At 45.1% G+C, this 27774-nt stretch overlaps 1 protein-coding gene across 2 annotated transcripts; it reads right to left on the bottom strand.

Annotated features, from left to right (window-relative positions):
* Window positions 1–77: 77 nt before the first annotated feature.
* B4GALT4 (beta-1,4-galactosyltransferase 4) lies at window positions 78–27637 on the bottom strand. 2 transcript variants are annotated; one of them, XM_026493893.4, is made up of 8 exons: window positions 27531–27629; window positions 18148–18223; window positions 16883–17276; window positions 13922–14154; window positions 10958–11145; window positions 5685–5807; window positions 3620–3724; window positions 78–964 (listed from the first exon to the last, which is right to left on the bottom strand). In XM_026493893.4, exons 3-8 carry the CDS (start codon window positions 17133–17135, stop codon window positions 832–834), a joined length of 1035 nt encoding a protein of 344 aa, XP_026349678.1. In that variant the 5' UTR covers window positions 17136–17276; window positions 18148–18223; window positions 27531–27629; the 3' UTR covers window positions 78–831. The 2 variants fall into 2 exon arrangements, with proteins under 2 accessions (XP_026349678.1, XP_026349671.1); XM_026493886.4 differs by lacking the exon at window positions 18148–18223 and having other exon boundaries at window positions 27531–27637.
* Window positions 27638–27774: the final 137 nt, after the last annotated feature.

Genomic DNA, 27774 nt, shown 5'->3' with positions numbered 1-27774 from the left:
ACTGAGGTGAAGGATACTGACATGAACACATCTCCAGGCCTCAAACAACAGTTCAACACCAAGACGGAGCACCCAAAGCTTTTTGCATATTTTACTACAGAGGTACTTTCGATCTATAACTAGTTAATAGGTAATCTGTAAACTGCTAATTCATATCCTACATGTACAAAATCATTTTACAAAAATACTTTAAAAACTCGTAGATGAACGTGTCCTGCTGGGCTGTTCCCGGGGCGTGTATGGGGCAGGAGACGCCCGCCACAACGCTGGCCTCCCGCCAGCCATATGTGCCCAAGTTCACTGCATCTTGATTCTTCCCCTTTCTCCTCTCTTCTGTGGCCTTCTGCTCACCTGGGACCCAACTCTTCTCAGATGACCATGCAGGATAAATGAGTAAACAGATAGACTTCTTCGTACCTTTCTAACTCGAACGAGAACAATTCCAGTTCTCTGGAACATTCAGCAACCCTATTTCCTGTGGGCTTTTCCGATCCCATCATGGATCACTTCCAACTTAAATCTCCTTCAGTCCAAGTTTTCAAGTAGCCTTCATGTCATCCCTTGAGCAGTCCTTTCAGACTCAGCCCTTCAAGTATGTGTATTACAGTCCTGATAACCCCCAGGAGCAAACCAACCAAGAAAGCTGTCATCTTACAACTGTTCTACAGTCCGTACTACTCGGAGCTCTGCTAAGAAAATACAAAAAGGAAAAATTCAGCTCAGTAATTAGCTGCGACCAGTTCTTAATGTGTGCTACTAGGGAAAGGCTCTAGTCCAAAATTATTGCAATAAAATATTCAGTTCTTCCGAACGTCACCAAAAGATCCAGGGTCATGCACCAGACCAGAAATCCACTGTGATGTTGGTATACAAAGGATTATAATCCACAGAGAGTAATTTGTAAATACAACTAGTCAACCCATCTGTTCTCCAGACTCGTGATACCTGATGTAAGAGCTTCATCCTAAAGATAAAAAGAACAATGTGAATGGTAATGCAAGAATTTAACATATATTTCCATTGCTTTTTGCCTTGCCCCCACATCTGACAGAAGCATCTTTGTAAATTATTGCATCTGCTGGGTTTCCTACTGCAAAAAGTTAACTTTCCCCATCTAAAGTCACGGACACCAATGATAGCATGTGGTCATGTGTCAGACCCCATGTTAAGATCCTAGGGACCAGTGATGAAAAGGGTCAATGCCCCCAGTCTACAGGACAGAACGACGCACGAGTAACACTGATACAACGTGATACGTGCCATCCCCTGCTAACAGGTCCTCGGCTAATCATCAGGGGATCTAGGAATCCTCCCATGTTGTTGTCTGTAGGCAGGAGGGTACACAGCTTTCCTGAGTCTCAAACAAAGTTAGAATATATGTAGAGGAGGATGAATGAAGCAGCACCTGACTTCATAAGGGAGTCTGGGGAGAGGCGCAGGGAAAGGACATACGACCGAGGCTTAGAAGAGGAGAAAGGTGAGGGAAAGGACATGCAGGCAGGGACACCGCCCTGTGCAAGTTGGAGAGACACGCAAAGTAGCAGGATGCATTTCAAGCAGCAGCCGCAGGTACATGGCTGGAGCCCCGGGATGTGGGGAGTGGAGCAGGTGGTGAACTGAACTGGTCTCTAGGAACTGTGGGTGAAAATACATTTTGGTTACAGTATCAATGTGGATAAGATCAGAAACACAATGTTGAACTAAATAAGCTCAGAGAAAAATAATACAGTACAATTTCACTTATATAAAATTGGAAAGCATGTAAAACTAAACAATCTTTTGCACAGGGATGCACGCCTATGGGAAAGCAACAGCAACAACAAAGAAACCACAGAAATTATTCTCATTATCACAAGTATATGTCACAAAAATGCAGGAAAATGTGACCTCTGGGGGGGGGTGAGGAAATGGGATTGGGGAAGGTTACATGGGTAACAAACATAAATTGGGTAGGGACACTACCACTGCTCATGATATCAAGAATCTTCAGACTTTTCAAACAATTCGTAAGTATTCTTTTGTATCTATTCCATAATTATTATTCTTTTTTTAATTTAAAGTGAAAAATACACCCCTACGGACAAAGACTAGAAAGACACATGGAAAACAGAAGTTTTGTTAAAGTCACAGATTCTAACAAGAGGGCTAAAAGCCTTTTAATATCGTTTTAAAATGTAGATTCCAACAAAAAGGCTAAAAGCACTTTAATATGGTTTTAAAATTTAGAAGAAAAAATCAGAACAAAGAATTGTAGATTCTTCAACTATTGCCCCCCAAAGAGCTGGCTTATCTGCCAGGATTCTTTGGTGAAAGGGCCAATTCCTGGGACAAGAGAAGTACAGCATGAGCCTAGAACAGCTCATCACACAGGAGCAAGGGAAGGGAGCTCTCAAAACTAGTGTAGTTATGTCAAAGGACCCGGGAGTCAGCTTGAAGAAGATGCCACGCACCAAAGATGAGACAAACTGAGCATTGAAGAGACTATTAACTACATTCCGCAGGATGCTGGGAAAAGCAACTCATTGTTTTGAAAAATGAAAAATCAGTACTGATTCTTTCCCTTTATTTTGCCTTTTCTATGACAACCATACCTTGGTGTACTCAAACACATGAAGAAGCCAAGTCCTTCTTTGCAGAAAAATCTATCTAATAAATGCAGAAGGCATGACAGAATATCAGAATTTTGCGATCCCGAATTGAATAATAAATTTATTCAATGAGCATCAGTGGCTGCTAAGCTCATTAGGTGCTGATGGGGAACCTGGATGGGGCTGACAACCTCTAAACCCAACGATCAATGCTAGCATCACAAAGACCCGACCAGACGTCATGTCTTCCTGTTGTGATACAAGAGGAGCCTACGTGGCACCGCTGGGGAAGCGTTCTTGCCCCAAACAGTACTGGATTCCGTTCAAGCCTCCAGGAGCTAATGCCCAGTTTACAAGGGAATGCAGAGGTTAGAGGCACATAGGAAGTTGTACTACCGGGAGGCAATTCACAAGATCCACAAGGTAGCAAATTCCAACACACGAACGACCTGGTTTGTTCAACAAATAAAATGCAAGGGAAAAAAGTAGGGGAGACGTAATCTGCAGATTAAGAGCTTTCAGAAAGATCATCCAAACACAATGCGTGGACCTCGTCTAGATACTGATCTGAATAAACCAACCATTAAGGGGGGAAAAAATTTATGAGATAATCAGGGAAATCCAAACACTAACTGGGTATTTGATGATATTGAGAAAGTATTGAAAATTTTATTTTAGGTATGATAATGCTATAGTGGCTCTTTCTTTAAGACTTCTTATATTTAAGGATACATACTGAAGTATTTACACATAAAATGCTGTGACATCTGATTTGCTTCTAAAAATCTGGTGGGGGAGGAGAAGAAAGCAGAAGAAAGAAGACAGGACATGAGTTGGTGACTGCTGAAGCTAGGTGTGTAGCATGTGTCAGCTCAATATACCCTTCCCTCGACTTTTGTGTCTGTTTGAAGATGACCTTCATAAAAAGCTTTGAACGAAATAAACTGACTCATCGGATCGAATTTAGCAGCGTCCTTATCGACAAAAGACACCAAGCAGGTGCCTGCCAGGCACGTGAACCCGAGACTTACCGTTCGATATTCACCTCATTGCCTCTGTCTCTGGTGTGGAAGATCATTGTATATTTACCCACTTCAGGCATTGGCCGGATTATTTTCATTCTATGAAGCTCAACCCTAGAAGGATAACAGAAGTGGGGTTTTGTTTTTGTTTTTGTTTTTTAAGTCTATCCCACTTATCTACCACCAGGCACTTCAAAAAATCATTTGCAAAAATTTACACATATGCACACACACACAGTCACACAGAGTTTGATTATCAGGGTATTTAAAAAAAAAGAATCTTCTTATGACGTTGGGCCTCAGGCAGTAAGTCCATAAAAGAATCACATTTAACATTTCTCATTGGGGTACAAAGGAGCCGTGTCAATTTATAGTTTGTCATTTTCCAAAACACCTGAGAAAGTACTCATTCTAATTATTTTAAAACATCATGACAAATAGGAGAATCAAATCTCTTTGGATGCCTAATTTACTTAATGTTTCCTTTTTTTAACAAAGAAAGTAATGACCGTTTAAGGTCCCAAGCTTAAAAGCTCACAAACCCAGGTATAAAACTAGACTTCGTTATTTACGACCTGAGTAAGTCAGTTCATGATTCCGGGTCTCGGCTGCTTCTTTGTAAAATGGCAATGGTGTTACAGAGTTGATAGGACAGGCCCAAAACAAACAGACCCCACGGAACACGCCTTGCACACAGTAATGTAATACAGAAGTGCAAAGAAGGGTGGTGCCTATTGCCCAGGTGAGTAGATTAATGTTATGTAAATAAATCTTAGTCAACTTTTATGTTCAAATCATTGGTTTATTCATAGCATTAGTCAAGAACCACTTGCGGTCAGGCTGTTCTTCTCAAATGAAAGCAAAACTGGGGTCTCCCCTCTACCTCGCAGCTGAAGAGGATCAAGAAGATAGTGAAGTTACAAGAGATGTGCCAAATTCTAAGCATCCCATCTGGACAGTGGGACGGATTCGGGGAAGACGGTGGATACTGTTTATCTCTAGTCCCTGCTACTCTCGCTCTGAAACCCGTCAGGTACCCTCTGTCTACTTCATAAGCCAAGGCCACACAGGACGCTGACAGGCTGGGCCACAAAGTGCTGTGGCCCATCACTACAGCTATTCCTACGGAGCCTTTCGTGAGGGAAATCCATTCTCTCCGGCCAGAAACATTCCAGAGACTCTCAGCCTAGACATGGGAACAAGACCATCACGGAGCCCTGGCTCCTTCACACTAAAGTGGTGGAAAATTTCTGGCACTCACACATTTATTAATTCAGAATCCTAGCTAAGAAATTTCCTTTCTAAGAGGCAACAGCAGGAGGAAAGGGAGTCTCCTAATAGCCCAAACGACCTTGTGATTCGAAGTCTGAAAATACTAACTTCAGGCTCTTGCATACTTCTTTTGGGGAGCTAGGGATACCCATAACTATCTGGTCACAAAACCCAAGTTTGGCATGGGGATGAGCCGAGAGAAGAGGCCAGACATGCTCCCTTTGAGCCCCTCAGAGCAGAAAGTAGTCCAAGAAAATCTGAGGGTGACGCCCGCAGCCCAGAGTCTGTCCTGGGAGCCAGGCCAGCAACTGCTCCCGGTGAGTGGGACTGCCTAAGGCATAAGCACGAAAGGACATCTTGGCCTGATCCTGGGGGCGCCACTCCTCAGAGGCTATTGGCACTGTCTGCTCTGGAAATTGAGAACCGTGCCAGGATTCCCTTGGGTCTGGGGAAAAGCACAGGCCTACAACAGGTTCTCTGGCCACTTTCCTCAAATTGCAGTTTTGCAGAGTTTTGGATCCTGTCTTCATAAGTAATACCCACCAGCAAGTCCAGAAACCTCCATCAACACTTCTGGTCCCTAAACACCCAGGAGCCAGAAACAAACAACCCTCCATCGTTTATGAACTGCCAGTGGCAAACAGCAATTTGGGCCAGCCTGCCCTCCCGCTGCCCCCTGCCCCCTGCCCCTTCTGCAGCCTCATGACCTGCCGGACTGACATGTATAGGAACGTAAACGCAGGTTTCTAGAGCCACCAGTGATAGCAGAGCCCCGTGAAGGGGACCTGCCCCTGTTGTTCACCTGAGTCTGAGGTCATCGTCTTCGCCTCCCCATCCCCAGTAGTTGTTAGAGAATCCATTCACCTTGAAAAATTGCTCTCTGCTGAGGGCAGTGACACCCCCAAAATATCCACTGTAACGTAACCTGGAGCAGAAGAGAGGAGAGAAGGGGTAACATTAGCACAAGGCCGTTTTGTTCTCTCGTGTCAGGGCTGGCATTCTAGGAACACGCTGAAGACCTTGCACTTCCATCCATCCACTCCGGCTTGACCTCCACCTCCCAGCGTTCCCAGCCTTCCCTGTCAGCTCTTCTTTCCTCTGCCTCGCTAAGTGCTCATGCCTGCTCGCTAAGCAAAGTGCTCCCCGCCTGTGACTGTGAATGTGTGTGTGCAGAGGTCTACAGAGGTCCCTGTAAACGTGCACCACCACATCAGAGCTGCAAGACAGATTTCACCCCGTGTGCCAACCCAGGGAGCAGTACTGGCTGCCAAGGGCACAGGGTCAGGAAGGATTCTGAGGCTGCCTCCCTGTTCAGCATGAATGAATGCCCTAACGAATGTACTGCCTTTTTGCTTTTCCTTTTCGGGGGGAGTGGGGTGGAGAGGAGACCGCTCCTGCACGGTGTGTGCAAACTTCACTTCTCTGCACGCGAAGTTCCATCTCCGAGTCTGGGTCCTGGAGGAGCCAACACACCTCAGCCATCCAGAGCTTTCCGGCTTGGGCAACAAGACACAGAGTATACGGAACAGTAAGGGGCAGACAGTAAATTATGTTTCGGGTAAGCTGAATCTGAGATACCCCTGGCGCTTTTGCTAGTGGGCCAAAGGATCTAGGACCCAAGTTCAAAAGAGTACGGCTTCGGAACCAAGATGTCAAGAGGTGGTGGGTGAAGATGTGGGAGCAGGAGAAGTCGCCTGAAGACAACACGGTAGGTGAGAGGAGAGGAGGGCAGAGGGTGGAGCTGTGGGGATGCCAGTAAGAAAAAGGGGAGGGGGAAGAGATCAAGAGGAATGAGGCAGAGAGCACCTCCCAGTCATACAGGACTCTGACGGATCATTGGTGGACAAATTAGCAAATCTGAGAAAAAAAAGACAACCGTTGAATATAATTCTGTAACAGTTCAGAAATGCAAATGAAAGCAGCTTAATACCTTGGATGTTACTGAATAAAAAGATACAAACATATGGAGGATTTCTAATTTGAATTAACTTCAAAGTGTTCCAGGACCAATTAAATATTTCTGCTTTTCCAGGTAAGAAAAACCAAAAGAAAAGATCAATAAACACGCAGACACTTGCTATCTAACAGGTGGAGTCCCAAAGGCCAATTTGTAGTTCAGCTGTTTGTTTCTATGTTCTGAGTATAGATGGGGAGGCCCTGTTCACAATGGAAATAGATTTACTTGTAACCCCTCAACCTAAAATTCTAGAAAATGGCATTACAACAACCAAAAATAAACAAAAGGAATAAAGTGCTCAGAAGGCAGCTGTTATTGGCCAAGACATCTGCTGCCGTGACTTGTTGCCATGGCTGCTGGACTCTGACTGGGAAGGTGTTCTTTTCTTTTCTTTTCTTTTTTTTTTGTTGAAGATTTTAATTATTTATTTGAGAGAGATAGAGAGAGCACAAATGGGGAGGCGACGGAGAAGCAGGCTCCCTGTGAACAGGAAGCCTGATGCGGGGCTCGATCCCAGGACCCTGGGATCATGACCTGAGCCGAAGGCACACATTTGATGAACTGAGCCACCCAGGCGCCCCTGGGAAGGCATCCTTAAGGCCCTGCAGCCCAGTAACTTCATCGAGACCCTGAGTAGCACCACTGCCCAGACACAGCCGGCCACGCACCAACAATGGGTCACCAGGAGAGAACCGGCATTACTGATCTGGCCGTGACCTATTAAGTAACCACTATCCACTGTGTGCGAGACAGCGATCTAGGCGTGGAAACAGGTGGGCCCTGCCCTCATAGAGCTTATGGTCTAACACAAGACACGAGTGTCATCAGGGTTCTGAGGGAGGAGACGCTGTGCAGCACGGGCAGGTGGGCCTGCGAGGATTCAGTAGGCAGGAACACGGGGAAACTCTTGGTGGCCAGAACTCCACAAGGACAAGTGAAGAGAGATGAACGCGGGCTGTCTGGGAGCATCTCGAGAGCCATGTGGCCACAGTGGGAGGCACAGAAGGACACTAGTCAGAAAGAAGGGGTGAGGAACTCTTGTTTCTCAGCTGTTTCTTGCATGGCAAATGTCTATGTGTTTGTCGATCTTTGCTTTTGGGTTTTCTTCTTGTCAGGAAAAGCATAATCATTTAATTGGCCCTGAACAGTTTAATTTACTTTTAAAGGGCTGTAAAGCCCAAGGGTGGGGAGAACGTAGCCCTAAAATAACAGTAGCGTCCTTGTAGAAAGCAGTTCAGTACCAAAGGAGTTCTTGGCAGTAAAACGTGCCACAGGCTGGTCGAGGGCTTTGTCACTGATCCACACTCAGTGAGATAAACAAGATTTATTTCTGGCCTCAGCAGCATCTGCAACAGGGGGGCAAGTTCCTTTAAGTTCTTTCCTCTTGCACGTGTATGAAGTGAAAACTTTTCTTGCACTCCTCATCACACTCAAGGGGCGGCAGTCACAATGACTAAAGCATGTGAGTTTCAAGCTCTGTGACACAGGGTAACAGTGACCAGCAGAGAGCAGACATTTAGCTGCCTGCAACCCCACCTGGCCTCCCGCCTGCAACTGCAACTACAGGGATTTTGCCCAAAATAGCAAATGTAAGAAGTAGGGGAGGAGGATGAGGGCAATTCCTACGTTACTGAGGCCACAGAAGATGAGGCAGTTTACATGATACATACAAAAAAGTAAAAAAGTATAAATGACAAAAATCGGAACCAGAGGAAAAGTTAAAACAGAACAGAAGATCAAAGAAGGACATATATTAGAACTCTGATCTACAAATGAGATTCTTTTCAGCTTCTAAAAGAAGGCCATGGATTTGGCTCACAGCTTCCTACATCGAGATCAAAAGAGGAGACACACTCAATCACCTGATTCTTACTAAGAAAACCCTGCCAGTTACTCAAAGAAGACAAAGGCTTTCTGATACCTAGTTACAAAAGAAATGTCTGGCCAGTGACAATAGGAAATCAGAAACATCAAGATTCATGCAGGGGCTGTTTTTAGAGTGAGCAGCATAAGATGAAATTCCTGATTGTGGCACTGCAGTTTTATTCAAAATTAATTTCCAGCAGGAAAGCCCAAGAACTCTGTTTTATGTGGTCCAGCTGAATAAAAGAAAAAAAAAAATCCAGAATCTCAATAAAAAGCCTTGAAACAATCCCACGTATCTGCGCTCCAAAAATAAACAACAGCAAAAACAATCCTGTGCGCTTATCATTTCTCACCACGGACGTGCAGAAAGAGCTCGGCCGCAGAAAGTTATCTATGGAAGGGCCCAAAGTCCAGGTGCTGGGTGTTATACATGGTGACTTTATTAATTTATGTAGATGGCTGACATGCTTCTGAAAACACCAAGGTATCCCGATATAATACACTGCTTTCTTTCATGCACAGGCGGCTCAAGGGGAAAAGAAAGCAAAGCCTCCAGGTTAAGGATCATGATAAAATTCCCCAGAGTTAAAAATCCTGTGGTTCTCTTCCAGACCCCTCCCCTGCCCTCCGGCCCCACTGCCCCCTGCCGAATTCGGGAGCACGGCATCTCCTCTCTCAGCTTCTCCCCTTCCGCCTTGCCCCATCCAATACACGAAAGGCCAGCTGCCCTGCGCTCCTGTCATTCTTCAGCTGTATCCAGCTGTCAGAAGCCCCTCAGTCCCTTCCGTAAGAAATCCAAATTCCTTAGCCCACTGAACGAGGCCTGCCTAAGCTGGCCCCTGCCTACCCCCATCTCTTGCCTCTCTTCCCTCCACCATCCCAGACATTCACTGCTGAGCACCCACGAACTACCTGCATTCCCCCCTACACCAAGCCATGCTCTCTTGTGTCCATGTCTTGGGACTCGGTTGGGAAGCTCCCGTCGTTGCACATATGATGGGGCCACGTTCCCTGGGGAAGAGGTTTAAGCCCTTCTGTAGGTGTTTCTTAAAGACCTTGGGTGCTCAACCATTGTAGCTTATTCTAGATATTTGTTTCTATCCCACAATTTACACAGGGATTGGGTTTAAAGTCAGTACCTAAGGCAAAAATCACCTGCGATGTTACTCTTGGAACTCTCTTACAGTCCAAAGTGACAGACCTACACAATTCGAGCCGCACGAAACCTGAGATTAAGTGGGGTATCAAGGGATTCACGGTTTCCATCTCGTGCTCACTTCCCAGGGTAGACAATGGGGCAATCTCCTGTGTTGTAATTGTATAATTCTCTCCCGGCCTCCTCCTCTCTCCCCGTCGTGACCAGCCGCTTACAGCTCAATGTGCAGAAGTGAAGTGCGAAACCAATGCCCCCCCAGGGCAGCTCCATCTCCCCGCACCAGCACGCCACAGGGAGCTCTCTGAGGGCAGCACCGGCCTTCTGCAAACTGGTCTCGTGGCCCCTAGCACAGTAAGCACCACAGACATGAGCACACAACAGTGGCAGGGCCTGGGGCAAGCAGATGGGTAAACATGCCGATGTATAAGCAAACATATGATTTCATTTATGGAGAATTTTTTTGGTCCCCGTTTCCTCTTGGTTGTGCTTGAAGAGGAGCTCGTATAAAGTAAGTGGGAGAACAGCTATGCCTCTGCTGGGAGACAGAGGGGGCCGAAATGAAGACAGGAATGACGGAAGCTAAGCAATTCTCACAGTGGCTCTGAGAGTCAGGAATTGTCCCTGGTGTCCTGGCCCTTGAACAGTCTACTGTGTGCCCAGGCCCCTCCCCATCCTCCCTCAGAACCCTGGGAAGATGCCACAGTCTGAAAAGAAACATCACAGTCTCCAAACAGAGGCCTAAAAGTTGACCGAAGGGGCACTCTCGTTGCCTCCTGGAAGGGGAAGTCAGGGATAGCCAGGCAATGACTTGAGTTCTACTCAGTGTGGACTTACTGGCAAAAGTTCCACCACGGGGGTGCCGTGGGTGGGGCTGGCTGTCATTTGCAATGCTTGGGTTGCTTTCCCTCTCCTGTTCTTTCCCTGCTGTCTTTCATGCTCTGCCAAGACTGCTGTGATTCCTGTTCTGAACTTAGGTGATGGGTCACGGATCATTTTTCTGCGATAGTCTGGACACCACGTCCCACACAGCCTTGAGGACAACAGAGCGAGCGTCTCAGGCTGAGCAAGCCAGCAGCGGTGCCGCCTTCCCGCTCACCTGTACCCCGTGCTGTTCCTGCCAACCACCAGGTGCTTGGGCTGCTCCTCGCACTTGTAGAGGTTCAAGTCGTTCTCGGGCACCAGGTCCACATCGTGGAATATAAAGCAGTCCCAATTTTCATCCTTGAGAGCTTCTAGGTAGCCCACGTTCAAGAGTTTGGCTCGATTAAACTTTTTACTTCCAGCCTATAGATGTAGAAATTAAAAGTTGGAAAGGTCCACAGATCAGGTCTCACACTACGCCCCTCTCCAGCTCAGAGGCGGGAGCTGGAATTATTCTCCCCAAGCAAAGATCTGACAGAGTAGATGCAGTAACATAAAGACCATTTGTTTTTTTGTGTTTTTTCATATATGCTTATATCCCAAAAGTTACAAACATGCCTTGAGATGGACAGTTGTTGGTTGATAGGTATTGAGTTTCAGTTTTGCGAGGTGAGAGACCGGTCAAGAGTCTAGAGACTGGTTACATGATAATGTGAATATACTTCACACTACTGAACCATATACGTAAAAACAGTTAAGATGCACTTCTAGTGACTGTGAACCTGGGGGGATCCTGGCAGGGCTGAGGACATCGGATCTCATTGTTCTCCCAGCCCATTGACCTTGCCCTGAAGCCCCTCAATAAAATGGTTTGGTAAAAAAAAAAAAAAAAGTTAAGATACAAAATTTTATGTATATTTCACAATTTTAAAAAGGTCATGGTTTAAAACTACAAATAAAAATAACTAAAAAAAATTTTAAGAACATACATTTATTTATTCCACATAAAAGCAAAAACCTTTTTTATACATTAGTCATGCCAATTAGTATCACTGCTTTATTGTCTAACTTTCAGCTGATTCCAATTGTTACCGTATGTAACAAATTTACACTAAGCTTCCAAGAGACATTGCTTACCAGAAAAGACAAGGAATCTGGACCTATAAACAGAGATTACTGCTAATATTTTTTATAATTTTTATTTATTTTTTTTAAAGATTTTTTATTTATTTGACAGAAAGAGAGAGTACAAGCACAAGCAGGGGGAGCAGCAGAGGGAGTGGGAGAAACAGGTTCTCCAACAAGCAGGGAGCCTGATGCGGGGCTTGATCCCAGGACCCTGAGATCATGACCTGAGCCAAAGGCAGATGCCCAGCCCACTGAGCCACCCAGGAGCCCCTATTGCTAATATTTTTAAGCTACTTAAAGATTTCTTGGAATCACTGTAAGAGAATCCTATTTTAATCTTTAATGGCAGAAGGTAACCCTTGGGGCACCTGGGTGGCTCAGTCAGTTGAGTGTCAGACTCTTGATTTCAGCTCGGGTCATGATCTCAGGGTCATGGGACTGAGCCCCATGTTGAGCCCTGTGTGGAGCTGTTTCTCCCTCTTCCTCTGCCTGCCTCCCACTTGCGCTCACTGTCTCTCTCTCAAATAAAATCTTCAAACAAACAAACAAGGCAAATCTCATAGTGACCTTATAGAAAGGATTCATCACTGGGTAAGAAGAGAACACAATTCAAATAGTAATACGAACAAAGCTATAGTATGAAAAAGATTTTACTGAAGTTTTTCATGGCTGTTTGTGGATCATAATCCTTAAGAAAAAATTCTAGTTTAACAAACAGTTTATCATAAGAAAACACAGGCAGTTCTCAAAAGTTACTACAGTATTTTCCTGAGAAGAGTAACACCAAGCAAACATATTTTTCTAGTCACAAATATACCGTACACTGGGGGTTGCTGCCCTGAGTAAGAACTGAGAATGACCAATAATGTTAAAAAGCAAAATAATTACAGGGGTGGCTGGGTGGCTCAGTTAAGCGTCCAACTCTTGGTTTCAGCCCAGGTCATGATCTCAGGGTCCTGAGACTGAGCCCCACTTCGGGCTCTGAGCTCAGCGCAGAGTCTACTGGAAATTCTCTCCCTCTCCCTCTGCACCCCCCGCCGTTGCATGCACTCTCTCTCTCTCTCAAATAAATAATAAATAAATAAATAAATAAAATCTTTAAAAAAGAATTTAAACCAGTAATAGTAAAATTTTGTTTCAAATCCTAAAAAATGGGCATATTATACATGCACATCGATTTCAAGAGCCCCCGTTTATTTTTAAGTACATACTGCAGAACTACACGCTCTGATTTGTCACAAGTTTTCCTAAAACAAATACTACCAGTTATAAAACAATATTAAACACGTAGTGAATGATTTTGTTTACATTTCTGGCATTTGTAAGGACTTGAAGGGAATTATTTGAATGGTCTGGGACAATCTGGGAAAGCTAGACATGGATATTTAAGTTGATGCCTTTTCTTTCGATAAACGTGAATACCAAATACGGTCATCTTCATCAGCCTCTCTACTTAGAGCTCAATTCTTCAAAAGCAGCCTAAGCTTACCACTTCCTGGGCTCCAACTGAATCACGCTTCTGGAAGCCAAGTAAGGGAGTCACGAAAGTGAAAACTAAACATAATCGGTTTTAGATCATAAAAGTTATAGGCAGAAGGATGGAGACAGTCATAGCACCCCATGGCTATGAACATGGTAATCTGTGGGATCCTCTGCCTAGATCCCCACTGAACAGCCACGCTCAGTAATGAAAATCAATCCACATCTCATCATGTAGTGCACTGCAGAGGCAGGAGGAAATACAAGGCAAATCTCCGGGAAAGCCTTCGGGCGGTCACTGGCTAACATGGAAGGGCTTGCACACACACAAAAAGGAAACAAAACTAAACTAAACAGACTTCCTCCAGAGGTGCATTTAAGAGGCATTTAAAATCTGCCAGCATGTAGTCTGATTATTCCACACTCTGAGACAAGAATTTCCCTTACTCCTTTCGTGGATAAATGAGGTAGGAGACCTTTTCTTTGTTGAGTCTGATGCTCCTTTTAGCCAAGAGACACGAATGGCCAAGTCCCTCAGCCCCACCCGAGAGAGAGGAGGCGCGGGCGGGCCCTGGTCTGCCCCCACGCTCACCTGGTGGATGATGTAGATGCCGTAGTCCAGCTGCTGCCTCTGCAAGAAGGGGTGAAGGTGTTCTAGCAGGTACAGCAGGTGTTTCTCTCTGTTCCGGTGAGGAATGAGGATGGCGACCCGCTGTAAAGCCTTACATTCCTCAGGGTGATACCGGCCTCTGTGCACTTGGGGATTTTTTGCCGCCACTTCTTCCAGAGTGAGATCTGGTTTGAAAACGAGCTTGTTCTGGCCCCCTACAATAAAACCAGGACAGGAAATAACCACAGCTATCTCATCAAGGGCTGACAGAGGACATGAGCACTTACATAACGGACTTAGAACACTACCCGGCACACGGTGAGGACCGTAGGACAGCTGACTTTTACTATTATTACTTTAAAGCCTCGTTCGGTCATGAACTGTAACCAGAGTCATGTGACCCAGGATACTGGCTGCAAAAGGAAGTAAATGACACATAAGAGCATTCTCTTGTGGCTGGGTAACCAACGCTGGTCTGTGATTCATCCATGAGGAGGAGACGCAGCCTGTCCTGGGGCCACGGTAAAGAGCAGAGATCAGGGCCAGACTGAGTAACTTCAAATTGCTTGATCCACTTTTCCTTCTCAAAATGCCAAAGGAGGGCCAAGTCCCTTAAAAATCAGGAGCATTCCGTGGAATCAAGCTCATGGGCAAGGCCATTTCTCCACTCTTTCCTTGAGCTCCTGGAAGCTATCCTAGCTCACTGCAGGTAAAACCATGAAAGCAACCAGCCTCCGGCCTCACCCAGCAGCAACACGTATGCGCCACATCCTAATCCTCCCGCCGTGCCATGGTAGCAGACATCCCCCAACACCGCATTTGCCCAGCGAGTCTGGACACAGCCTGACTGGATGACACCCAACGCCGTGCACGGTAACGAAACTCGTGCAAGGCTTTACAGATTAGGCTGAAGCCACAGGCCCTCGTCCTCAATCTGAATTAACAGGGAACTGACTGGTAAGAGGGGAGGCAGAGTTCTGGTTAGAGAACTCAGCCATGCGTTTTTTTACACTGCATATACACTGGTAGGCTGTAACATCTCAAGATGCTGGCATGTTGTGCCCTCCTCTCTGCAGCAAGGCAGTCACGGGCCCTTCCACTGTGTAAGTCACCATGCCGTGCTCCGTGGGACCACCCCTGCCTGGCATGGCTGCTTAGACCAGGCGCCAGGGTCCATGAAGCGGTTGAAAGATGCAGCCCAACAGCACTAAGGGCAAAAAACTGCTTCCAGCCCCTAGAGAGACTAACTGGCCTATAAGGAAGAGCCCTTCCTGAAGATGTGAGACAGAGTCAGCAGGCAGTGATGCCCGAAAAGCCAACAGTAGGAAAATGAGTTTCATGAAAGGCAAACTACCAGAGCTGCTGGGAGATGATGGTGTGGCTGTTGAGATGGTTTCCCATGCAGCCTGTTAACAAACCCACCATCTGAGTTAACCTAAGCCTCTATTCTTGGCCCCTGAAAGACCCTAAGCAACAGCTCTGATACAAACTAGTCCCCTTGCTCACTTTCTCATTGTCTTAACTTTTTAGGTGCCCTAACCTTCTACAGTGTCTACTTCTGCTCCCTCTATCAGTCTCCCTGCCCCGCCCATGGCATCTTCTCAAATTCTGTCCCTTCTTGGCCCATCTTAATTCATCACTACTTTTGTCACCCTCTTAATCCAGGTACTTCCCCAGTCCTGGGTCACTGCCCATCTATTTTTCTGAATACTTTTATTGCTTAAATATGCTGTGAGAATTTTGAACAAGGGAGATAACACAGTCAGATTTGCCTTTCAACAACTCATTCTCCCATCTGAACCTGTATCACCTGGGAGAGAGCAATTTCCCTCACAACACGGTCAGGAACAGTATTTTGGCTTTTCCATGACTGAGTAACGAGAAACAGATGCCAGTATGAACACAGTACAAGAATGATTCAGTTAGGAAAGAGGGTCTGCAGGTTCTTGTTCAGCGAGGACCAGGAAGCCACCCCGCAGAGGGCTACGTGAGCGTACGTACTTTTCTGAGAGAAAAGTAATCTAAGTCGGATTTTTGCTGAACAAACAGGAATCCACCAGGCAGACATAGGTTGAGGAAAGGCATTCTGGAAAGAGGAAATTTAAGGCTCAGAGAAGTATCTGGAGAGCTACAGGCACTCTGATGGTCTGGAGCATCAGAGGCCTGATAGAATCTCTGTGGGTTATGTCTCCTATCGCCGTGGAGTTTTTCCTCTCTAATCAACGTGTTCAATAAAACCAACTTACTGTTAATTTAAACCGAAAGGCAAGACCTCCAAGGGGAATCAGAATATACAACATATTTAAGAAATAAACATGAAAAACACTGACAACCCCACTCGGTCTCGTCCCTTGACTCCACACTTTTAGCCAAGGGAATGCTAACGATGCCAGGAGGGCAGCCCCAGGCTAGCTCACTGGTCCCAGGAGGAGAACGTGAGACCCATGGAGCAGAGCCACCAGCCTAGGTCAATGGGCCCCCAGTTCATCTGGCCGACTTGGGAACTAAAAATATTCCCATTGACATGAGCTTCTGAGGCTCCAGTGGCTTGGACATAAAACTGGATATGTTCATATAATGAAGACGGACGGCACACAGCAGTATGGGTACGTCTCGCAAACATAATGCTGAACAGCAGAAGCCACACACAACAGAGACCATAGTGCATGTTTCTAATTATGTAAAGTTTAAAAACAGGAAAAATCTACTGCCTGGTGTTGGAATCTTGAAGTAAGGGTCATGACTGAAAAAAGCATGAGAACTTCTGGGGTTCTAGAGGATTCTATTTCTTAATTTACATGCTGATCACATACGTACGTTCGTTCGTTTTGCGAAACTCCACCAAGCTGCACACTTCTGATTTTTGTGCTTCTCTGTACATGTGTTATATTCAAATAAAATGTGACACAACACTTGTAAACAAGAACAAACGAAAAGCCTTACTGAGGTACGGAGACACAGAAGGGCAGTCGTCCAGGTCTGCTTCCTTCACGGAATCTCCCTTAGTCAGAGTTTCTTCCTTCCCCCAAACTAGGACCTTGTTGAAATTAGCCATGAAGTCCTTTGCTTTAGGAATGTCTTGAATAGCACCCACAAAGTAGTTACTGGTGGCCCACCCAACCACTGTCAGGCATAAGAGGAAAAGCAAGAGTAACCGGACTTTGTAGGAGAGATGGAAAGTCAGTAGGAAGCCCATGTCTGTTACTCCGTGAGCAACACGTATCTCTCTGCTTCACCGCAAGCAGGAAGCTTCAGGCTCAACTTTTCCAAGCTGATGGCAAACGTGGCGACAAATAGGGACGCCTGCTTTTGCTCCGTAGTTCTGCTCCAGCAGTCTCTGAAAGGCAATTACAAAGACATGTTTCACATGGAAATCCTATCCCGAATGATTCACGCCAGCACAGACGGAAAACTGATCCCCAGCGGAGCCTGACCAACAATAATGGAAACTCTCCAACAGGGGCTTTGAGATCAGAAAATCAGAGGGTTTTCGGGGGTAGAGGGTTCCAAAAACTCATATACATCACAGGAATTCTCTTCGGGTTACCACCCAGGCTGTCTGTCACCCAAGAAGAAAAGGAGCTTTCAGATGTCACACAGGAGGTGAAGTTAAATAGAGACTGTGAATGCCTCCTCAGTTCTGAGGTGGGCACAGCCCAAAACACAGCCCCCCAATTTTTTCTTTAGTGGCCCCTTCCTAGCACAACTTTCCCCCAATTTTTTTCTTTAGTGGCCCCTTCCGAGCACAACTTTAAGATAAGGTGGACAGGAATGCCTGGGTGGCTCAGTCATTAAGCGTCTGCCTTCGGCTCAGGTCATGATCCCAGGGTCCTGGGATCGAGTCCCGCATCAGGCTCCCCTGTCAGTGGGGAACCTGCTTCTCTCTCCCTCTGCTGTTCCCCTTGCTTGTGCTCTCTCTGATAAATAAATAAAATCTTTTTTAAAAAAAAAAAAAGGAAGATAATGTTAACAACATGTAAAATCTTGTATTTTGACCCAAAGAGAAAATAAGGAAAAAAACAAAAGCTCTTTTCTGTGACAGCTAGAAAAACTTGTTCCTCGACAACAGGCAATAAAAATCAAGGATGTTTCAGCTATAAATATTACATTCACGAGGAGGCACTGGCACAGGGCACATCCCAACAGGTGGGGGGTGAGGGCAAGAAACATAGAATGGCGACACGGGCTCAGTAAGGGTTTGGACTTACACGGAAACTATAGCTCCACCAAGTATCAGCCAGGACGCCTCAAGCCAGTCACTGAACTGAGCCTCGGTCTCGTCACCTGTAAAATGGGAATAAGAATGTACCTCCCTGGAGAAGTTACTGTGGGACTGAATGACCTAATGTATTAATACATAAAGTGTTAGCCCACCTCCTGATGCATAGTGAGCACCAGCTAAGTGGCGACCATCACTGCTGCTGTTGGTGTGTTACTTCCGTTAAGCGACTCCAGGCTAAGGACGGCCAACAGGTGGACACACCGTCACGCTATTGTACTATTTCTGTCAGTTGCTGAATTGCCGTTCTGATTTCATACTGAACGAGCATGTGGTGAGACAGTATGAATTCACCTCTGAGAGGTGGCCGTGCTTCTAGTTATGAACAAAACTCCGGTTTCGGAGACCACAACGCAGAGGGCCCACCCCGGACCATAGTGAATGCACTACGGTGATGAAGGCTACTTGGCAAGGCCCCCGCGGGGACAGCCTGCAATTCCCCCCACATCCTCCCTCCGTTGCCAAAACCACCTCTCTACTCAAATTCTAAGCGTGTTATCACAAGGGTGCAGGAAATGCTAAATAAAGCCAGGGCGGCGGTCATCTTCATAGTCAAACATATCCTTAATTAAATGGATAGAATGGAGACCAAAATATTTGCTGTGCCAAGTAATGACACGAAAACAGGTATGATTAAATCTTAAGTAACAAAAAGGAAAACAGAAATAAACACTGTGTTTGTGATTACCACTAAAACTACAGAAATAAGAAAATTCTAGAAAGAAAAATAGCCCAAAGCTAACAATAATTGTATTAGGAGTATGCGATTAGCCAAGGGTATTTTTTTTCTCTTTTATTTTTGGAATTTTGTACGATATACTTCTGCCCTTTCATAATGAAAACAAAGTTGTTAAACTGTTTTGTTTTTTTATTTTTTAAAAGATTTCGTTTACGTATTCGAGAGAGACAGAGTGAGAGACAGAGGGCACAGAGCACAAGCAGGGGGAGTGGCAGAGGGCAAAGCAAACTCCCCACTGAGCAGGGAGCCCGACATGGGACTGGATCCCAGGACCCCGGGATCATGACCTGAGCTGAAGGCAGACACTTAACCGACTGAGCCACCCGGGCACCTGTGTTTGCTTTTTTAAATTAGACATAGGGATGTGGTAATTCACTATGAAAAACAAAAACAAAAGACTCTTAGCACCTCTTGAGATAGTCCTCTATTTACTGAAGGGTAGTATTCCAAAAATTTAGCACTAGGTTAGTTCGAGGGCTACCTAGAAAGCGATTTCTCTCCAGATTCAATGTTATAAAGGGAGGTTAGGTCCCTGGGTCAAGCCACAAAAGAGAAGATTTGACTCAGGAAGCAAATAAACAGTATGGCCTCTGTTGAGCGTCTTGTGAAATTATCACAAGAAATTGCTGCTGAAGGCAGTCATGACAGCTAAGAAGAAGAGTGATTTATTTGTGCATTTACTCTGTGGCATGCACTGGGGTTAAATCACTTGTATTAATTTACCTAGTTCTCATTCTCAGCCTTGCAAGGTAAGAATCCTTAGTCTCTTCATTTTATAGAGGAGAAAACTGAAAGTTTAGAGAGATTAAGGAATTTACCCTCGACCACACAACTAGTAAGTGGTGGAGCTGGGGTCTGAGCCCGCAAGGCCAGGCCCAAAGCCTGCTTCTGCCATTGCCCTTTGCGTGGACGTTCCAATCTCTTTCCTCACGTAGGTATCTGGGGGCACCCAACGCTAACCCTTAAAATACACAAAATAACCCTTAAAATACTCTGGCAGCCTTCTATCTCTCTTCTATATCCTCCTGTCCCTTTCCTTGGGACTGTGTTCATGTGGCTTCCTGCGTCTGTTCTCTTCCCTCCAGAAAGTCTACAGGTTCCTGGGGCCAATCAGACAAGCTCTTGGGGACTTAACTGCAGGAGCCTTGACTGCTGGAATCAGCAATAGTGTTTTTCTTTGTGTTTTTATTTAAACTCCAGTTAGTTAACACACAGTATAATATTAGTTGCAGGTACACAATACAGTGATTTAACACTTCCATCTCCTTCTTGGAAAATTTAGACTGACAGCATTGTTTTTCTAACAGCTGCTTATGGAGGTATAGGCCCCCGACAGGGAGACTCCCTGGCTGAAGAGACTTCTGACCAGAGGTACTGTAGTGTCAGAAGCAGAAAGCACCACCACGCACACGAGTCCAGCACCCTGTCCTGTTACAGAGGGAGGAAGAGTGGCTTAGAGAGATTTAAAACCTACCCAACCCAATCATAGACGATTATTGCTAAACTGCAGCCCACAGAATTTGTCCAAAGATAAGGAATTTATTATAAAAGCAAGGAGCCATGCTTAATGATTACTTAATAGCCCTTCACGGCTAACTCCACTTCTTGAGAGTTAAAAATAATCACTTCCCCTCTTTTTTTTTTTAAAGCCTTAGTGCCATCCTCAAAACTGACTGTACAGGGAGCCAGCATAAAGGAAGCTGAAGTATGAGGTCTCCTTGGTTCCTGGGAGTAAACATGTGAGGTGTGAAGGGTCTATAACACCAGTCCAACCATCCTTCAGGAGAGAGCTCCTGCCCAGCTTGCTTATTGGCCGAGTGACTCAAGGCAACCCCTCTTACTATGTTTATCAAGCTATTAAACATACGTACGTACACACACACACACACACACACACACACAGACTTATCTTAAAGTATTGCCATAAGAGGGACACCTGGGTGGCTCAGTCAGTTAAGCAAGTGCCTTCGGCTCAGGTTATGATCCCACGGTCTTGGGATTGAGTCCTGCATTGAGTTCTTTGCTCAGCAAGGAGCCTGCTTCTCTCTCTCCCTCTTCCTGCCACTCCCCTGCTTGTGCTCTCTCTCTTTCTGTCAAATAAATAAAATCTAAAAAAAAAAAAAAAAAAAAAAAAAAAAAAAATGTTGCCCTAAGAATTTAATGAGAGTTGCACCCAAACACACCTAGTACATTCCCAGGAACACAGTAATCATTGAGTCTGCTTACCAATGTGATTCATGCTCAAATTTTATCAGACTGCTAACCGTGATAATGTTATCTTGGGAATTACATATTGACATACAGGTAATTTTTATTTTCCATTTCTGTGTTATTTCCTATTTTTCTTTTAATGGGTTTACATTACCTTTACGATTTAAAAAATAATGATTTTCAAAAGAAAGTTCTTTCAAAGGCAGGTAACTCTTGGTTAATGTTTGGGGAAATGTCACTAGATTGGACTTATTTATAATAACATATAAGTAATTGAGAGACCTTGAACTTCCCCTTGAAAAGAGTTTTCTTTTTCAATCAAAAGAGTGACAGGAAAATTCTGACTGTAGACAATAAATCCAGGTAATGTGAAACAAGTTATTTTAGGGCAAGACTTATTTGCTAGAAGTTTGCCCAATAGTTCAAAATGATGAAGTTTTCATAAGCTTTCTTTTTCCTCCTCCCAATTCAACCAGTCTTTTCTGAGCATCTGCCATTTTCAGGCATGGTACTAGGCACCAAAGGGATAAAAAAGGGAGTTAAGGACGCGTCCTAGCACTTAGAGTTTATTTCAAACCTTTCTTAGATTTTAATGACTTGTTTCAAAATATGCCAGCCCCACCCCTGAAATTGGAGGAATAAATGAAATAAGATTGGCAAAATTGAGACATACTGAAACTAGGTGAAAAGTACCCAAGGGTTCGTTTTCCTTTTCTCTCTACTTTTGTGTATGCTTGAAATTTCCCATAATAATGAAAGAAAAAAATCTAGCAAAGAAGATAAGCCATAACAAAAGGTAAATCAGCATGTATCATTTCTGGAGAATCTCTACACATACACATTTTTGCACCGTGGGGGATGGAGGGAGGATACCAGGTGTCATTTCATAAATATTTACTAAATACTTATGCACCAGGAAGAAAGGGTGTAGTCTTCATTTAGCAGCTAAGAGTGCCAACTCGGCGTGCCAAACCCATATGGTTTCCAAACCCGTCTGCAAGCACAAGGCATCTCAAAGCGGGCGTGATGAGGCCCCTGGCACATGATCCTACTGCCTTGGGCCTCCGGAGCAGCACAGGGGAAAGGCCATTATTTTGCTACTCCTTTTCCTCTTGCAGAATTCCTGAGAGCTGTGTTTGCACACAGGTTGTCCTACCTTCTTTGGGCCTCTGGTATTCATCTCCTTTACCTGGCTTCTGAGTGATCACTGCCCAGACCCCAGTGGTTCCGTGGGTGGGGGGTAAGGATGGGTGACAGCCACTTACAAGTACAAATCATTTAGACTGAGCTCTGAAGGGCCAAAACTAGAAGCATCTGAGCAAGAAAATAATGATGGCATTGTATTTTAACCCACAGAATAAAATGAATATCCATGAGTCCATACTGACACAAATAAATAAATAAATAAATAAATAAATAAATAAATAGGAGGAAAAGGGCAGTTCGTACAGGAAACTCAATTAATAAGGAAACAGGAGATGGGAAAAAAATCACCACTAGGCAAACAGCACTGTAAGAATTGTTGCAGACAAGATCCGTCAATGGGTATTAAAATCAGTAGGTGAAAATTTGAGGATAAACAGAGTTTGTATAGTCTCGAAGTATCTCCCCCAAGAGAACTACTAGTTGTAAAGGGAAAGACAGTAACTTTACAGTGGGGAAACATAGTAGATTTCACCCTCACTAAGTGATAAGGTTTAGTATTACTGGTGATATGACCTACTAACCTCATGAATCAGTGATCTTTTAAATTCCACAAAATAATCAGCGCTCTTCAAAAGGGTCAAAATAATGAAGGATAAGGAAAAACTGAGGAACTATCTCAGAAGAGACTAAAGAGAAATAACTGAATGCAATGTAGGATTCTGGATAGAATATGGGAACAACAACAAAAAATGATTAGCAGGAATATTAATGAAATTTGAATAAAATCTGGAGCTTAATCGTATTGATAATTGAACCATGGTTATGTAATGGTCTAATATCAGGGGAAGCTGAGTGATTTATCTGTACCATGTTTGCAACTTTTCTCTAAGTCTAAACTTAATTAAAATTAAAAGTTAAAATTTTAAAAGTCAGAGACTGAGTATAACCCAAGTCAACATAGGGCAGTGAAATTAATTCCATTCTCACAGAGAATCACTGTTTTTTTGTATTCCTGGACCTCAAACTGACCTGATACATAGCAGGTGCTGAATTTGGTAAATAATCAATGACGGTCTAGAGTATACTAGTTGAAATACATAAGGACTCACCATCATCCCAGGCGACTACTAAAAACTGATGGGGGGGCAGGGAGAGAAGGAAAATAAACATTAATAAGGAAGGGAAAGAATTGGGCAGCCTGGACGGCGCAGTCGGTTAAGCGTCTGCCTTTGGCTCAGGCCATGATCTTGGGGTCCTGGGATCCAGTCCCTCATCAGGCTCCCTGCTCAGCGGGGAGCCTGCTTCTCCCTCTCCCTCTCCCTCTCCCTCTGCCTGCTGCTCCCCCTGCTTGTGTGCTCTGTCCCTCTCCCTCTCTCTCTGTCAAATAAATAAATAGAATCTTTTAAAAAATAAAAAAATAAGGGAAAAATTAAATGGGTCTAAAATTCCATTTGGGAACATTTAAAAACTGAAAAAGGCTCACCCCCTCGCTAGCTCCCTTTGGTTTACTAACACCATCACTTTTCTAAGGGTAAAGAGCCCCCTCTCTAATAAATGGCACTTTCTCTTGGTCTTGCCCACAACTTTCTGCTCCTCTGCCACTGAATATTCAAAAGCAGTGCTTCTCTCTCCTCATTCGGAAAGGAACTGCTGTTTCCACTGTCCCTCCCATCCTGAAGCCACAGGGCACACTGGATCAGAGTCCCTGACTCCAGCCAAGAGCTGCCAGATGTCAACATTACCCATTTTACAGCAGCAAGAGTTGCCACAACACAGTCAGGAAACATGAAGTAAATGTAACTAGCTGAAGACTGAAATTGTCTTATATAGCATATGTTATGCAGCACAACAGAATTCAAGAGAATTTCTGATGGCGGGTGTAATGGAGATTCATGGTGTACTTGTGAGTCCTGCTCAGGTAGCCCAAAGAGCCCTGCAAGGAGGTCAGAGCTCTGCTTCTGCAGTAATTAGGGGCACACCAATGAGAAAGCTTGAGAAGGCCTAAGGAAATGGGAAAAAACAAGGCTCTGAAGTCACAAAGAGCTGAGTTCAAATCTTGTTACCAGACGCATGAATGGCTTTGGGCAAGTGACCAAAATTTCTGAGTCTGTTTTGTCATTTATTTAACTTTTTTTTTTTTTTTTTTAAGATGTTACTTATTTACTTGACAGAGAGCACAAGCAGAGGGAGCTGCAGGCAAAGGGAGAAGCTGGCTCCCTGTTGAGTAGGGAGCCCGACACAAGGCCCTATCCCAGGACCCTGGGATCATGACCTGAGCCAAAGGCAGACATTTAACCAACTCAGCCACCCAGGTGTCCCTGCCATTTATTTAAAAAGCCTGTTTAATATGTGGTTCCGTGAATGCCTCTAGCAAATACAGTGGGGAATCCTGAAGTACAGATTCCTGGGCCCTACTCCATAGCTAATGGGTCAGAACAGCTAGGCGTGGGACTCGGGAAAATGAATTTTTAACAAGCTCCCCAGGTGATTCTTCTACCCATTAAAATTTGAGAACCACTGAAATGAGAGAATGGGCCTAGAATGCAAGAGATCCTTCAGAAATGTTCATTTTCCTTCTAGTGAGGACAAACAGTAAGAAGATATGTGAGGGGCACCTGGCTGTCTCAGCCAGTAGAAAATGTGACTCTTGATCTCAGAGTTCTGAGTTCGAGCCCCATGTTGGTATAGAGATTACTTAAAAATAAAATCTTTTAAAAAAAGATATGTGAAAATGAGATTGTTAAAATGCATTTGAATAGCTTTTGATTCCATCATTTAGTACTTCATTCTAAGGAAATAATCAGAAAGGCAGACCACAATATTCAAGCCAACATTATAAAAATAACCAAAAATTGATTAGAATCAGAATGCTAACAATTCAGAGCTGATTTAATTAATTACAATACCTCCATATGCTGGAACATACGCTTTTGTTAAAAAAGTGTTGAAAAAACTTAACTACATGGGGGGGGGGGGCGGTGCGCCTGGGTGGCTTAGTGGGTTGAGCATCTGCCTTCAGCTCAGGTCATGATCTCAGAGTCCTGGGATGGAGCCTGCATCGGGCCCACTTTGGGCTCCCTGCTCAGCAGGCAGTCTGCTTCTCCCTCTCCCTCCCCCCCAACTTTTGCACACCTGCATGCGCGCTCTCTCTCTCTATCTCTCTCAAATAAATAAATAAAATCTTTTAAAAAAACAAAACAAAAAAACATAACTACATGGGAAAGTGCTCATGATAGCAAAGTGGAAAAAACCCAGAATATAAAAACGTACATATACAATTTCAATTATTCTATGTATGGTGTGCATGTCTTTTATATATGAAATGCCAAAAAGAGTGACGACTGCTGGTTGTTTGTTAATTATAAGATTAGGGAAATTGTGGTTTTTTCCCCCTGTATGTTCTAATTGTTCTAAAGTGGGGTTTTTGTGATCAGAAGCAATGTTGTTTTTTTCTGATAAAATGACTATATAGATTTCCTTCAAAATATATTAAAATTTAGAGAGGACACAATAGACAGGATTATAACTTGAAGTTATATAAGTTTGGCCACAGTTCATTCATATAACTTTTAAGGATCTGTTCTCAAGAGGCCCCAACAAGCCCAAATCTCAACAAAACAAAACAAAACACCTCAGAGGCTGTCAATAATTTTCAACGCCAGAGAATACTGCAGTCTCTATTTGAAATTCCTATTCCCAGGTTCTACTCCCAGAGATTTTTATTTCAAAGGTCTGAGGTGATGTCAGGGAATCCGTATTTTCAACAGGAACCTAGGTATGTTTGAGAAACCAACGTAGGTTTGTCTGAGTCCTCTGATGACTTAAAAAAAGAGAGAGAAAGAATAAAACCAGCACTGACTTGCTTTTGATGTTCCCACTCTGAATAAAAGATCTTCGAAGAGATGGTTAGCTCTCAAATTATTTGTATGCATCTCTGGAAAAAGCACCCATTATTATCAGCTCAGTTTAAAGTAGATACTAAATACTTATTCTATCAAGTGGCATATAAAATACAATAACAGAGCTGGTTTTATTGCTCCCCCCAACAAGATTATGTGGGCAAACAATTCAATACTTCTCTCCAACAGATGTTCTTAATCTGGTCAAGGCACACAAACAGGAACCTGAATGTTTGCAATTTTATGGGGTTTAAAGGCCAACCTTGCTCTAGAAGATAAAATTCCTAAAAGATAAACTATGGTCCAATCAAGCATTATCTGCTCCCCTAAGGACACATTCCAGCACTCCCGCCCAGCCCTCCTGCCTAGGATAGTCCTCCCCCCCTCTTTCTAAGCCTGGGCCCTGAATAATATTCATTCCTATCCAAGATTCCTTGACTTTCTCACATCTCGAACATGTTATCTTCCTTTCTTAAAAAATTTAGAAATTAAAAAATTAAAACACACACACACACACCCCTCTCCTCGACCCTCAAATTACTATTTTCTTGCTCCTCCTTTTCATCACCAAAGGGCTGCAGAACTCCCCCTGTGCCCTGAACGCCTCCACGTCCTCAACCCTCTCCCACTCGTGAACACTTGCAACGTCCACTTTGTTGATAATTGCTCTCCTAAGGATAGCAATCCAAAGGCCTCTTCTCAGTCCCAGTCTTCCTGGACTTTTCCATGCTTTTCCAACTAGAGTTAGCCCTTATCTAATGGGAGACCGATCAGCAGACACCCGATCGAAAGGCAGGGGGTGGACTCAGAGCCCCACTCTGGGCAGGTGTCTCTGAAGTACTTTAAAATCCAGGCGACTCTGACAACTCGCCGGCCACAGCAGGCCCTAGGCTGGGATCAGCTGGTCGGTTTCCTAGGAGAAACCCTGGGAGAAAGGGCTCCAAGCAGGAGGGGGCTTTTTCACTTGATGCGCCCGCGGAGAAAGAAGTGCTGGAGGACGACCCCAAATTCGTGAGACGACCCCTGAATCTCTCCCCACTTGGCAGCATCTCGCCCGACTCCCCCGCCGACAGCGGAGGGAGCGCCGCGGTGGCGCGGACACCTGAGCCGGTGCCTCCCGCTAGGCTCGGCCTCCGCAGGCCCCCAGTCCGGCCCCACCGAGCCGGGCCGCGCCGCGCCGGCCCCCCGCGCGCTCAGCCCCAGCGCGGACCCACCCGAGTGCGCCCCACGGCGATGCCCACGCCGCGCCCGCCACCGCCCCCCCGCACGGGATTGCGCGCCCCAGGCGCCCGGGGGGCCCAGGCCCGGCGCACTCACCACGGACGCGGCCGCGGCCAGCACCTCCGGGAGAAAGCAGAGGCGGCGAGAGGGGCCATGGGGACCGCCCCCGCCGCCTGGGAGGAGGTTCCCGAGTGCGGGCTCCTCCCCCCGCCCGCCCCGAGAGTCGCGTCGGCCGGGCCTTGGGGGCGGGTCTGCCAGTTTCTCTGCAAGCGTGGCGCTCCACCCCCAGCCAGACGTACCCCACCCGGGCGATCGAGGAGCTAGGAGGGAGAAAGAGGGG

Source organism: Ursus arctos, unplaced genomic scaffold, assembly GCF_023065955.2.
Source record: "Ursus arctos isolate Adak ecotype North America unplaced genomic scaffold, UrsArc2.0 scaffold_4, whole genome shotgun sequence".
NCBI classification, from domain to species: domain Eukaryota; kingdom Metazoa; phylum Chordata; class Mammalia; order Carnivora; family Ursidae; genus Ursus; species Ursus arctos.
This window is presented reverse-complemented; position numbering and strand designations above follow the sequence as displayed.